Genomic DNA, 13,528 nt, shown 5'->3' with positions numbered 1-13,528 from the left:
AGTTGATAGAAAGTCTGCTTGGCATCGAGTGCCTGTGGAATGACAGATGCTTTGGTGAAAGGTTTATTTGTTGGGAGTGCCATAAAAAGCTTAGTCTAACGCATTATAAAAATAGATGCAAAGTACACACCTGAAACTAAGCTTAATTGATTGGAATAACCACACTGCATGAATATCTAAGACATTTCATTGATCCCAGTCAGTTCTTGATTAAAACAAGAGGGTGTATATGTAAAGTTATTTTCTAATGACTCTCTGTCATTTTTTTGCTGCCTTAGCCAAGATCAGAATACTCCACTTGAAGTGCTGAAACCATACTGAAAAGCCATTTTCACCCCTCGCATTTTCTTCTCTTCTAGAATTCAGTCGGCGTTTGAAAGAACGAATGCATCACAATATCCCTCACCGCTTCAATGTGGGGCTAAATATGAGGGCAACAAAATGTGCAGTATGTCTGGATACTGTGCACTTTGGACGTCAAGCATCAAAATGCCTTGGTAAGAGCAGAGCCTATGCATGAATAGAGGGTGACTGGATGATAGAATGGAGGTTAATGTTTTAAGCCTTCCAGAATAGATTCCATGGTTCTTTCTCATCAACACAAGTTAGCTTTTCTTTTCCAGCATCTTTTACTGGGTTCCAATGAAAAAGACCGTTTGGAAAGGCCGGCTACTGATTCTCTCCCTTTATTAACTCCTCGTTATTTTTTGCATATTGTTATGGTATGAACAGCTAGAAATTGGCACAGGACAAGAGCACCTCACCAAAGAAAGTATATTTCCTGCAGGACCAGCCCTGCTTGTCAACTGGAGAAATCACTCAAGTTTTTTTTTAATTCCATGGGAGCATTTGATAGCAGTTCACACCAACAGAGACTACTTTTCCAGTTCTGTTTCTCCCTGCAGATGAAAGTTGACAAGGTTCACTTACGGAAATGTTGAGGTTAGCTCATCAATACTCCATGTTTGAAAACATCAGATGGCTAGAGTGAAGGAGGGGATGCTTGCAGAAGGGGTTGTCTTTGTGGCTGACTAGAAATTGAGTGGACTGAGCCTGTGTGTTTGTATGCGTGTGTGGGTGTGAGTGTGCACGCGCGTGCACATGTATATGTATGCTTTAAAAGCTTTTTCTCTTTATCAGAATGCCAGGTGATGTGTCACCCAAAGTGCTCAACCTGCTTGCCAGCCACATGTGGATTGCCTGCAGAATATGCCACACACTTCTCTGAAGCCTTCTGCCGAGATAAAATGAACTCTCCAGGGCTGCAGCTGAAGGAGCCCGGAAGCAGTTTACGTCTGGAAGGATGGATGAAGGTTCCAAGGTACAAACAGGAGTCTGTGTGCTAGAGCAAGGGCTGGTGCATATGGTGTTGTTTCGTAAATTATCTCAGGTCTTATGAGTCAACTACTATGAACTCTTTCTGCCATGTCAGTCTTGTGTTATTAACAAAATTTATCTTCCTAGGGTTATTCACCACTCAACAATCCTGGTAGAAATTCTGATGTGGTTTTGTGCTTGCTGTTTTCAGGAATAATAAGCGTGGGCAGCAGGGCTGGGACAGAAAATACATTGTCCTGGAAGGAACCAAAGTGCTTATTTATGATGCAGAGGCAAGAGAAGGTAACTTCCCTTCTCTAGCAAACTGGGCTTTTGTCTTTCGATACCGCTTGCTGGACTAAGAGACCTAAAGGCTATGTTAGCATTAGCTGTTGCTGAATTTATTTACACTGAACTGTCTGTTTAGATAGAATTGTTTTGTTTCCCTCAATATTTTATTAATCTTACATTGTTACAATGTTGGAAATATTATTGTCCTCCAGTTGTGTGGAGACCATATTGCTCAGTTCTGTTCTCCAGCTTTTCATTATTGTTTCACTGCTTGCTTCTCTGTTTGTCTTGTTTTCATTTTTAATTCAAGTCTTTTCTACTTCCCTCCAAAGCTGGACAGAGGCCTGTGGAAGAGTTTGAGCTGTGCCTTCCTGATGGAGATGTAACTGTTCATGGTGCTGTAGGAGCTACTGAACTTACAAATACCGCAAAGACAGGTAAGTGCAGGTGAGATCAAAAGGATTTCATGTGATGGATAAAAGTGGCTTGGCATCAAGCTACACTTAAGTGTGGTGGAACAGAATTAATTCTGCAGCCAGCCTTTAGACTGATAATAAATCTTTCTCAAGTTACCTCTGTTGGAATTAAATGTGACTTATGAATAGGTCAGCCATCATACATTACGTCTACAAAGCTCATTGCTTCAATTCTGATGGTTGAAATGTGAACAAGAGACTTTGTTTAAATAGAAGTAAATTTTAGTGACTTATAACGTTGTTATAAAGTGCTTTAAAACGTAGTTTGTGTTTCAACATGCTAGAATGTTCAGCTAGGTTGTACTAACAAAGAAGCCCACTTCTGATAGTATAAGTTGCAGCAGTAAACATTGACATAGTGTATGGTGACACATCCTCTCTGACAATGCTGAAGATGCTAATTGAAGTCCAGTGACATTCTGAATACTAATCCAAATCTTGTTCCCTCTTTGCAACTCCTCAGATGTGCCATATATACTGAAATTGGAGTCGCATCCACACACCACATGCTGGCCTGGTAGAACCCTCTACCTACTAGCACCCAGTTTCCCTGATAAGCAGCGGTGGGTGACAGCGTTGGAGTCAATAGTGGCAGGAGGGAGAGTTTCTAGGGAAAAAGCTGAGGCTGATGCCGTAAGTACAGAGAGATCATTCTAATCCTAAAATATTCTGGAAGACAACAGAGTTTTAACATTTTCTGTCTCAGTGTTTGACATACAGAGGTTGAAAAGAATTTCTTGTTATTTCTACCAGAGTTTGTATAGTAGGAGTGCTATAAGCCACAGTTTGCTATGAGATGGGTGGTTCGTGTCATGCTGTAATTCAAGGGCATAGAGGCTATTATATTTGGGTTCCAGTGTCAGACTTACTTGCTCTTAAACTTCCCCTGGTTTAAAGTAGATTGCAGTACTGTTTCTTTCCTTGACTGCTCTGGCACACTTCCTGAGCCCAGTCACTGTTGTTTCTTCATGGAAATGGGACTGGGTGGGTGACGAAGCTGCCATAGACTCTAGTGGTTTAATGACCCTCCATTGTGCCTGATTTGGGAGCCATGTGACAGCGCTGTCAACAGGTGGTGGATTCCACATAACTTGAAGCATTCATGATGCTTCAATTTAGTAACATTACCTGAATTCATAAGCTGTGCATAGGTTCCGTCATAAACACATCAGGTCTTGTAGGGGCATCAGTGTCACTATGATAAGTAAGTTAATGAATCTTCTAATCTTGGTATTACCAGTAGGTTGGTGTGACTATCCTAGAAGTATCTTCTTTCTGCATGGATTCAAATATTGCAGTCCTGCTTCTTGACTTATACAGGTGTTGTGCCTCATAAAGTGGCAACTTTGCTTGAATTGTACATAGCTTTGCAGATGGGTTCCTGCAGCTTTAGCACCAAAGTCTTGTGGCAGAAGAGCTTTTTACATAGCCATTAATGCTGAGCAGCTTTGCTTCAGTTCTGATAGAAATACTTTATTTAGTGGGAACTATAACCAGAGCAGCACAAGGGTAGGAGCAACGTTTGTTTAAAAGTTATGGGACATCATTTATGCAGTAGCTCTGCTAGCTCCAGGGTTAAAGAATGTGCCAGGGCAATTTTTGCTAGCACGGTGTTGTTTAAATGTTTGATTTGTCTTTGTCTAATCTATGTTGTTTTGTTCTGATCACTTGAAAGAAACTGCTTGGAAACTCTCTATTGAAGCTAGAGGGGGAAGACCGCCTGGATATAAATTGCACAATGCCCTTCAGTGACCAGGTAATGACATCAGTGCATATTGCTCAACTGAATATCATACATCTGGCATGAATGGAGTATGTAATGAGAGTTCTTAATAAGAACATGTTTAGTGTCATGCATGGTGGGTGGATTCCTTTTTCCATTAGCTGATGTGCACAAGTCTTGGAACATTCTTTGTTTCCTTTCATGCCATGTTGACTGAATTTTTGTATTTATAGGTAGTACTAGTGGGTGCAGAGGAAGGTTTGTATGCCCTGAATGTATTGAAAAATTCCTTAACACACATCCCAGGAGTTGGTGCTGTCTTTCAAATCCATCTCATCAAGGATCTGGATAAGCTACTCATGATAGCAGGTATAATGCCAGATATAATAGCAGGTGTAATGCCTTTTGACCTTTGCAGAAACACTTTGAGAGGTACTCAGATTGTGAAGGTTAAGGGGCCCTGCCACAAAAGACCTGCTTTTCTTGAGTTCCTCTATTACGGGCTTTTTGGGGTCATTTACTGCATATGCCAATGAGTTGCTTCTTTTTAAACTTTTTATTCAAGCAACTATAGTAATAAAGTTGAATTTATTATGTCTTTTACAATGGAATTAATTTCTTGCGTCTTGCATAATTTCTGGACCACCACAGCTACAGCATCACTCTTATACTACCATTTAGAAAGTAAATAATATATAACAGTTCTTAATTAGCAATAGAATCATAGAAAATTAGGGTTTGAAGGAACCTCAGGAGGTCATCTAGTCCAACCCCTTGCTCAAAGCAGGACCATCTACAACTATATCATCCCAGCCAGGGCTTTGTCTAGCCACATCTTATAAACCTCCAAGGATGGAGACACTGCAACCTCTCCGGATACCCTGTTCTAGTGCTCTACCCACCTCGAGAGAGGTTTTTCCTCGTATCTAACCTAAATTTCCCTTGCTGCAACTCAAACCATTGCTTCTTGTTCTATCATCTGCTAGGGGCGGGCAGTTATTTCGGGCAGAGGGCTGCTTACTGAGTTTGGCAAGCCATCGAGGGCTGCATGACAGGCAGACAGAGGCAGATAAATATTAATTTTCTAAATATTTTAGGGGCCCCGCGGGCTGGATAAAATGGCCAGGTGGGCCGCATTTTGCCCACCCTGGTCTAGCTCCATCCTCTTTGGGTAGCCACCTTTCAGGTACTTGGAGGCTGCTATTCAATCCCCCCATCCCTCCCCTCAGTCTTTCTTCTCCAAACTAAATAAGCTCAGTTTCCTCAGCCTCTCCTCAGAAGTCAAATGCCCTAGCCCCTGAACCATTCCCATTGTCCTCCATTGGACTTTCCAATTTTTCCACATCCTTTCTGTAATGGCGGGGTGGGGTGCAAAACTGAACACAGTACTCCAGATGTGGCCTCACTGGTGCTGAATAGAGGGGAATAATCACTTCCCTTGACCTACTGGCAGTACTCTTACTAATGCAGCCCAGTATGCCATTAGCCTTCTTCACAACAAGAGCACACTGCTGGTTCATATTCAGCTTATTGTCCACTGTAACCCCCACATACTTTGTGCAGAGCTGCTGCTTAGCCATTTGGTTCCCAGTGTGCACTGGTGAATAGGATTGTTCCATTCTAAGTGCATTACTTTGCACTTGTCCTAACTGAATTTTATGAGATTTCTTTTGGTCCAAACCTCCAATTTGTCTAGATTTCTCTGAATCCTAGCCCTACCCTCCAGCGTATCCACTACTATCCCCAGCTGGGTGTCATCTGCAAACTTGTTGAGGGTGCACTCTATGCCATCATCCAGATTGGTGATGAAGATGTTGAACAAAACTAACCCCAGGACCAACCCCTGGGGCACTCTACTTGATACCGGCTGCGAACTAGACATTGAGCCATTGATTACCAGGGATCCTGATTTTCTCTGATTTAAAAAAATACCCAATTTTCAGATTAAAAAAAGTAACCCCAAATACATTTTTCCGTGATTAAAATGAAACGCTGCTTTGTGGGAGATAAGAGCTGCTCCCAGGGCAGCTGAAGCATGGAGCAAAGTGCAGCATGCAGCAGCAGTTGCCTCCACCCCGTATACCAACTGGGGGGACATGTGTCCCCTGGGCCTCCACTTATTCCACCACCCAGCCTGGCCAGGGACCCACTCACCCGAGCCCCAGCTCCTGCCTGTGTCCTGCTCTTTCCCTCACCACTGGGGCCTCGATCTTCCCCCTTGCCCAAGGCCCTTTCCCTTCCCCCTGCCCTTCCCCCACAGATTTATCTGCTGGGTGGGGAGGAGTGTGCCTATGCTGATCTTATAAGAGTAAATTTACCTTGCGTATAATGAATTTTGGATATAAAAAGGGTCATCGGATAAGAGCGAATTTGCATATACAGAATCTGCATAAGCGAGGGAAACCTGTATTCAGTAGACTTGCTAATGCATTAGTAATCAATTGCTAATGTCCTCTGTGTGAAAGGCAGTGATATCTCTCTCTCTTACATCTGAGGAACTGGGCAACAGGTCAGAAAACTGGGTTTCTGAAACTAAGTTTTGTAACTCAGATGTAGCACCTAGGTAAGTGTCTGGTTTATGAGAGGTGCTGATCCTACACATTTTTCATTTGAAGTCAGTCCATAAATGTACTGTTGTTGCTTCCCAGTTTCTTCTTCTTATCTTGCAGGAGACCTGGGTGGATATGGGGAAGGATGCCATTCTTGGCTAGGAGCTGGCTGGGTTCAGATAGCTCCAGTCCTTACTGTTCTTTCCGGCACTCCTGTAGTGCATCAGGAGGAGGCAGCAGAACAACAGAAGCAGCTTACTGCTCTTCTGCGATGCAGTATGGGATGCTTCTGAGCAGCTGTAGCAGAAAAGAAACAGCTGTTGTTTGGAGTGATCCCAGCTCACAATTTAGATGCTCAGGGGGCCACAGGGGAAATGGGGATGGTTTGTTAGGTCCTTGAATGTCACCTTGCAGCAACAGGACTGAGATAAACACTTCAGTTTAAAAATTGTAGGGCTGGTCAGGGAGCACATTTCAATTTTTAATCAGCTACCAATTTATTTTCTCTTAATGCAGACGTCTTCAAGAGCTCATAACACTTGCCCATGTAACGTAACTAGGGTTATCTTCATCTTCTGCTTAAAAAAAAAAAAGCAGGAAAAAATGGTACCGATATGTCTCCCTGGCTACATGTCTGCTGGACAAAACATTCTGCCTGTGAAAATATTGAGCTGTAGAGCCTGCCTTTGGCTTGGAAATCTAGTAGTTATCACATTATAATGACTGAAACTTCTGTGTAAGGGATTAACAAAAAAAAGCATGGATACCATGGAGATGACTGTTGCTGTACACTATGCCCTGGCCTTTTAAAAAACATTTCTTGTTTGTAGGAAAGAAATGTAAACTCCTCTTTCACTTTTAACAAGTATATTATGGAATTATTTTTTTACACATAGCATTCTGTGGTTGTTACCTGAGTTCCCATAATGAGAAGCTACTGGTTGTGTAACAGAATAGGGTCTTGCAGAAAAAAGAATGAGATTCTTTTTTTGCTCAGCTACATAGTATTGACAAAATGTAACCATTTTTGTCCTCAGGAGAAGAGCGGGCTCTTTGTCTTATTGATGTAAAGAAAGTAAAGCAGTCTCTAGCCCAGTCTCACCTCCCAGCCCAGCCTGATATCTCACCAAACATCTTTGAGGCTGTCAAAGGGTGTCACCTTTTTGCTGCTGGCAAGGTAGGATATAGTTCCTTAATGCCCTGCACTGTATTTCAGCCTCTCCATATGATGATCCCAGGCACAATGAGATATGGAAGAAATATCCAAGTCAACAACTTTATTCTCTGTTGTAATTTGAGTCCAGGTTCGGTGTTCCTGCTTTAATTATTTTTCTCCAAGCTAAGAGAGGAAGAGAATAGGGTAGGGACCAGACTTGAAGAAAGAACCGCAAATATAAACAGGGAACTAAGTGACATTATACCATGTCCTGTTACATAATAAGGACGTGAGATAAACACAGCCTAACTGTAGATAATTGATTTCCATTTTTAGACTCTTATGATTAATGAAGTCCTGTTTTCATTCTTGAACAGTGTAGTTCTTTCCAAGGTAGGCAGTTTATTCTTGCAGTTGTACCATTTACTAGTGTCCAGCACGTGTGCCAATTTCCAGTTTCAATGTGGAATTTTGGCCACTACAAAAATTTCTTAGCAGAAACTGTCTATGCAGATGACTCGTGTCCTTGGGAAAGCTGAACATCATTCAGTTTAAAGCATTGTTTAAGATACAAATTCAAGGGGTTAATCTACTCATGTTGGATCTAGTTGTAACTTGTTTGGATTCATTATCTCTCTTAATGAAAACTCCTTTCTATTAAAAGCTTCCAGTTCTTCTAATACATTTGCCTTAGATATACAAAAAATCATAGAAGCAGTTTAGATACTTTCTCTCCTTTGAGAATGTAAAGAGCCCTTTTACTAATCTGCAATTATTCTTTGCTATCCTATTACGAATATACCTGCTCATCTTCACAAATCGCTCTTTAGTGAGAGGTAAACTGCACTCTCTCATGTATTCAGAATGTTTTTCATAGCTTTGGAATTACACAGTATTTCTAATCTTCCCTACAGATTGAGAATGGACTCTGCATTTGTGCAGCCATGCCCAACAAAGTGGTCATTCTGCGCTATAACGAGAGCCTGAGCAAGTTCTGCATTAGGAAGGTAGGTCTGGTTTCTCTGTTAGTAGTGTATTCACAACAGTCCCATGTAAGGCTCCACTCTGCTTTAGCAGCTAAAGCCTATAGAATCCATATGGATTGTGCTTGGCAACTAAACTTGTGGGAAGCTTTTACCATGTCCTAGCTAAAATCAGAACAGATAGGAATTTCCTGTAACAAGAGTTAGCAAATGGGGAAGGAAGCAGAACAGAACTGTAGTTCTGCCATATGGGCATATCTAAACTTGACCTTGTCCATCTCCCCAAAGCATTGCTTTCCTCATAAACATTTGGGAATGTTCCCTGGCGCTCTTAGTTGACTTCTGTGAAATCAGGAGGATTTGCTTTTAACCATCTTTCCTTAAAAATGTTAACGGAGCAACTCACTTGAAGAAGCAACAAATACTCTGAACTCTACTTTTTGCAATGAAAACACCTATGTACCAAAGGTTAAAATAACTGGTTGTATCTCTCGCCACCTATACTAGCCCTGATGTATGTATTTGGTTCCTTTCAGCCAACAATGTGAGACAGTTGGACAGATTTCTTTGTGTATTTGTCAATGCAGGTCCCATTATTAATGTGTATGCACTTCATGTGCACCAAGACCTGAATTTTTTTAGTACTTGTGTCCAAGAAGGTTGTATGTGTTCCCTGGGCTACCTTGCCTCCCACGTAAGAAGGGTATAAAAGGGCATAGCAGTCATGATTCTTCCTCTTACTGCCTCTTACAATCTTAGAGTCCGTGACAATGAGACAAACCTACAGGTATCTATTGTGGTATTTTGTTCAGAGATCCTAAGTGGATGTTTTCCAGCCAGTGTTTCTGAAGAAATTTTATTTCCTCACGCTCATCTACAGGACTTTCTTTAATGGATTGGAAATCACCTTTGGGGCAGAATCCAAACCTCAGGATTTAAACCCTATCTGTCCTATGACAGAATAATCCCTAAAAGGGACAGCTATAGTCAGAATCTCCTCTGGTTAAAAGAGAGCTCCATCCTGGATTGGTGTTCTGTGTGAAAATCCTTTCCCTGCTGGACCCACAAGGCTAGGGTGGCTCAGTTTGTTGCATCTTCTAGAGCAGTCCTACCACATAATTTTGGGTCCACAGATGATGTCTATGAGGAGAGGGAGGCTGAGCAGCCCAGTATCAGCTAGCATTTAGACTGTCACACTATGGGATTGAGCAATGGAAAGAAGGCAGAACCTGTGATGTTGACATTACATGGGCTAAAATGGATAATTACCAGGGATCCTGGTTTTCTCTGTTTAAAAACTGCAAATTCTCTGATTTAAAATCCGTGATTAAAATGAAACACCACTAATATATATATAGTATCAATTGAATACAATTTTTTATTGATATAGTTACAATTTTAAAGCAATTTGGTAGCCTACCAGTGTCCCAATTACTATAGTAAAATACATTCTAAATACCTATAAATTTTGGAGTTTGATTTTTGGGTTTCTTATCATGGAAAATCAGAGCTGTCCCTGCCCTCTTAGCTCACCAGGATGTGGGTCCAGCTGTGGCTTCTCTTCCTCCCCACCCCCCAACTGCCTTGTGGCACTGAGCAGCCCTGATGTGCCAGTGCCCTGCCCATGCCATTGCCCTCAACCCCCCATAAACAGCCCCCCCACTTCCTCAGCCCTGCCAGAGGGGGGCCCCAAGTTGCCAAGGATATAGGGCCATGGACCTGGGTCCGCAACCCCCTACCCTCCACAGCAGTGCCCAAATGCCGGATGCTCCCACAAGAGGTAGTGGCTGCTGTCACCCCAGCAGGCAGCAGAGTGTGCGCCCTCCCTCACAGGCAGCACGGCCAGAGCAGAGCCATGGGGAATGGGGGTGCAGGCTGCCTGCTGCGGGCTTGGGCTCTCTGCCTCACTGCCCTCCCCCAAGGGCCTCTGCAACCCAGTGGGTGGGACCCAGTGTGGCAGAGCATAGCGGGGCAGGGGAGCTCGGTGCTCCTGCTGCAAGCCCTGCACTGCCAGGGCAAGGTGCCCCCTGCCTGCCTAGTAACAGTGGATGTGGTGGCACAGGGTTGTGTTCCTTGCTGCTGCTGGGCGGGCAGGGGGTGCCTCACCATTGCAACATGGGGCTTGTGGTGGCAGCACTGAGCTTCCCTGCCGGGTCCTGCCTTGAAGCCCCGTGGGGAGGGCAGTAAGGTGGGGAGCCCAAGCCCACAGTGGGCAGCCTGCACCCATCCCTGCCCTGTGCACAGATCTGGGGGCATGTGCTTCCCATGTACCCCTGGGAGTGCGTGCAGTGGCAGGGAACCAGCCCCCCCAGCCTCACAACAAATCGCCTGCAGCTCCATCCTACTCCCTGCCTGGGCCTGGCAACCACATGTGGCCCAGGGCCCACACCCAGCCCTTCCCAGCTCTGTCCCTCCTTCACTATGAGGGGCTCAGTCCCCCGTCCTGTCTCCCCCCAAATTTACCTGCGGGAGTTGCTCTCCAGGCTGCCTGGTGGCCATGTGTATGTGTGTCCATGCACATGGCGTCCCCTGCCTGACCGCCCTCCTCCCATTCCCCCCAGCCCCTTGCAGGCTGGAACTCTGCTAGCCTGGAAGGGGAAAGCCTCCTTAACTCATATTTTTCTCCTTTAAAGGAGAAAAGCTGGGCTTTTCTTCTTAAAAGAGAAATCCAGGTTCTTCTCCTTAAAATGAGAAAATCTGGGTTTTACTGTATTTTTCCATAGCAAGTGGAAAACCTGGATCCCTGGTAATTACTGATAATTAGTCATCATTACCAGTGCTCTTGAAGTGACAAATTAACCTTGATTTACAAGCAGGTTCCAGAATCAAGAGACAAAGCCAATATTGTTATTTTAGCTCCATAGTGGTCAAGATGACACTGGCTGATAAATGTACAGTCTCTAATCTAGCTCTCAAGCTACTCAGAAATAGTTTCATGGCACCCTGACCCAGGTACTCTATCCAGACACAAAGTCACTGTGGTTTCTGGCTGGTCGAATACTGCAGAAAGGGACTTCTCCCTGCAGGTCCAGAAAATCCTGATACAGAGCAGAAAAGTATTTACCAGGGGAACATATTTTTCTTAATGGAAGAGGTTCTTAGGAACTCCAGCCAAAGATTTGCACCCACTCCAGGCCTCAGTACTGAAGATCCTCAACTAATTATTTCATTTATAACAGGCTGACCTATTGTTCATGTCTAGAAACGGCCGCCTTACAGCAATCTGAGTTAACTGTCTTACGTGTACAGTTTTGTTCTGTCTTAACCACTGGCTAGAAAGTCTATACCTGCTGGGACTTCATGATGCTCCTGATGATCATGGAACCTCTCTTTGAACCTCTCTCAGAAAGCTTCTTTCAATACGTCACTCTGAAGACAGTTGTCTTAGTGGTTATGCATCATCCAGGAGATGTGGTATACATCAGCCACTTCAGCTGACTCCCTTTCGTTCATCCCTGCCTGTACAATAGCCTCTGTCAGCCCAGTGGTGCTAATACCTGGCTTTAAATTTATGCTTATAGTGTTGTCAGAATTTCACCTCAACCAAAACACTTGCTTTATTCCTAAACCCCAACTTGACATGGGGAGAAAAGAATCTGCTTATATTATATGTATCAAGGGGTTTATTCTGTTATCTTGATAGGATCACGCACTTCAGAGTTTTCCTGATCTGGATATTCCAGGGGTTAAGCCATCTCATTACAAAGAATATCAAAACAGATAATGCACTAACTTTAATTGTGTTACCAGCTGGATGTACCTCTCAAACTACATATCAAGAATCCTTTTTCCTGAGTCAGGAAGTAACCCACTCACCTTTTGTCAAAGATTCTGTTTTGGACTTAGCTGCTAGTTGAGATGCCAGATTTAGGACAGCATTTCTGCAGTCACTGTTCCACTGATTCAGTTGGAATCCCTTGTGCCTCCCATCTTCTGAGTGAGTGCTGGTTACCAGTCACTTATCATAGGATCCATGCTGACACATTAGAAAAGAGAATGCTTACTGTATTCTCTAAGATATTGTAGTGGGTTTGGACCCTTCATCCCTGCTTTTTGGAGTCCTCGGCTAACAGAGTTTGAATTGCAAGGAAACGAGGAAGAGTTGCAGCTGCTTTTCTGTGTGAAGGTGTGAATGATAGTGTAGGGAGGCACAGGGCATATTGGCAATTGCAGTGTTCATTGGTGCTAAATAGAAATTCTTGCCTTGCATATGGGAGGTGCATTTGCATCCAGTAGAACTGAGACAGACAAAACCCTTTTTAAGAAACAGTTGCTGTAAAGGAAGTAAGCTTCACACCTCTGAAACGGTTGTCTAAGGTGCTTAAGTCAGCTTCTTCCTTTGTGAGCAGTGTAGGTGTTCAACAGCTATTATTTGGCTTGTCTTCCTGTAAAGTACCCTACAGAGAGTACTTTGAATTTTGTCTGAAAGAAAAAAAGGCAACCTTTTGTTGTACAGGAATGTAAAAGCTGATGTGGCTGTAGCAGTTGCTACCTGCTTTTCTCACGGTAGTTAACCAGCTTCCTTACATAGACATCTGTCCTACAAATAGCCAGCAAATGCGGTCAAAGAAGAGGGGGATTTGCTCATATAGCAGGCAGATTTGTAATAGTTATCCTAGTAGCATAAGCATTGTTCTAACTATTGGAGAGAGACAGCTGAAGACATTGAGACTGCCAGTACCCGGAATACAGTCCATTGTAGTTTCCTAGTTGGTAGGGTCAGAAGGGACCTGAGCAGATCATCAAGTCCAGCCCCCTGCCATGGCAGGAAAGAAGGAAACCTGGGATCAAACGACCCCAGCCAGGTGATTATCTAGCTTCCTTCTGAAGACCCCGAGGGTAGGAGGGAGCACCACTTCCCTTGGAAGTTGGTTCCAGATCCTAGCCGCCCTATGAAGTAGTGCCTCCTGATATCTAGCCTGAATCTACTGTCAGTCAACTTATGGCCATTAATCCTCTTTACTCCCAGTAGTGCTTGGGGGAACAGGTACTCTCCTATAGCCTGCTGGTCCCCCTTGGCCAGTTTGTAGACC

The 13,528-nt window shown here is 43.7% G+C and overlaps 1 protein-coding gene across 7 annotated transcripts in view; it reads left to right on the top strand.

Annotated features, from left to right (window-relative positions):
- Positions 1-13,528, top strand: part of CIT (citron rho-interacting serine/threonine kinase) — a 137,118-nt gene that overhangs the window by 98,419 nt on the left and 25,171 nt on the right. For all 7 annotated transcript variants that reach the window (XM_019506781.1, XM_019506778.1, XM_019506776.1 and 4 more), the window contains 9 exons: positions 360-497; positions 1,141-1,321; positions 1,529-1,620; positions 1,941-2,045; positions 2,548-2,717; positions 3,760-3,840; positions 4,041-4,176; positions 7,394-7,533; positions 8,427-8,519. In XM_019506781.1, the coding sequence (XP_019362326.1) occupies positions 360-497; positions 1,141-1,321; positions 1,529-1,620; positions 1,941-2,045; positions 2,548-2,717; positions 3,760-3,840; positions 4,041-4,176; positions 7,394-7,533; positions 8,427-8,519 (1,136 nt within the window). The remainder of the gene's footprint in view (positions 1-359; positions 498-1,140; positions 1,322-1,528; positions 1,621-1,940; positions 2,046-2,547; positions 2,718-3,759; positions 3,841-4,040; positions 4,177-7,393; positions 7,534-8,426; positions 8,520-13,528) is intronic.

The sequence above is a fragment of the Gavialis gangeticus genome, unplaced genomic scaffold (genome assembly GCF_001723915.1).
Source record: "Gavialis gangeticus isolate Ggan-Ray unplaced genomic scaffold, GavGan_comp1, whole genome shotgun sequence".
Lineage (NCBI taxonomy): Eukaryota > Metazoa > Chordata > Crocodylia > Gavialidae > Gavialis > Gavialis gangeticus.
The sequence above is the reverse complement of the archived record's forward strand: the minus strand, read 5'-3'. Positions and strand labels throughout refer to the sequence as shown.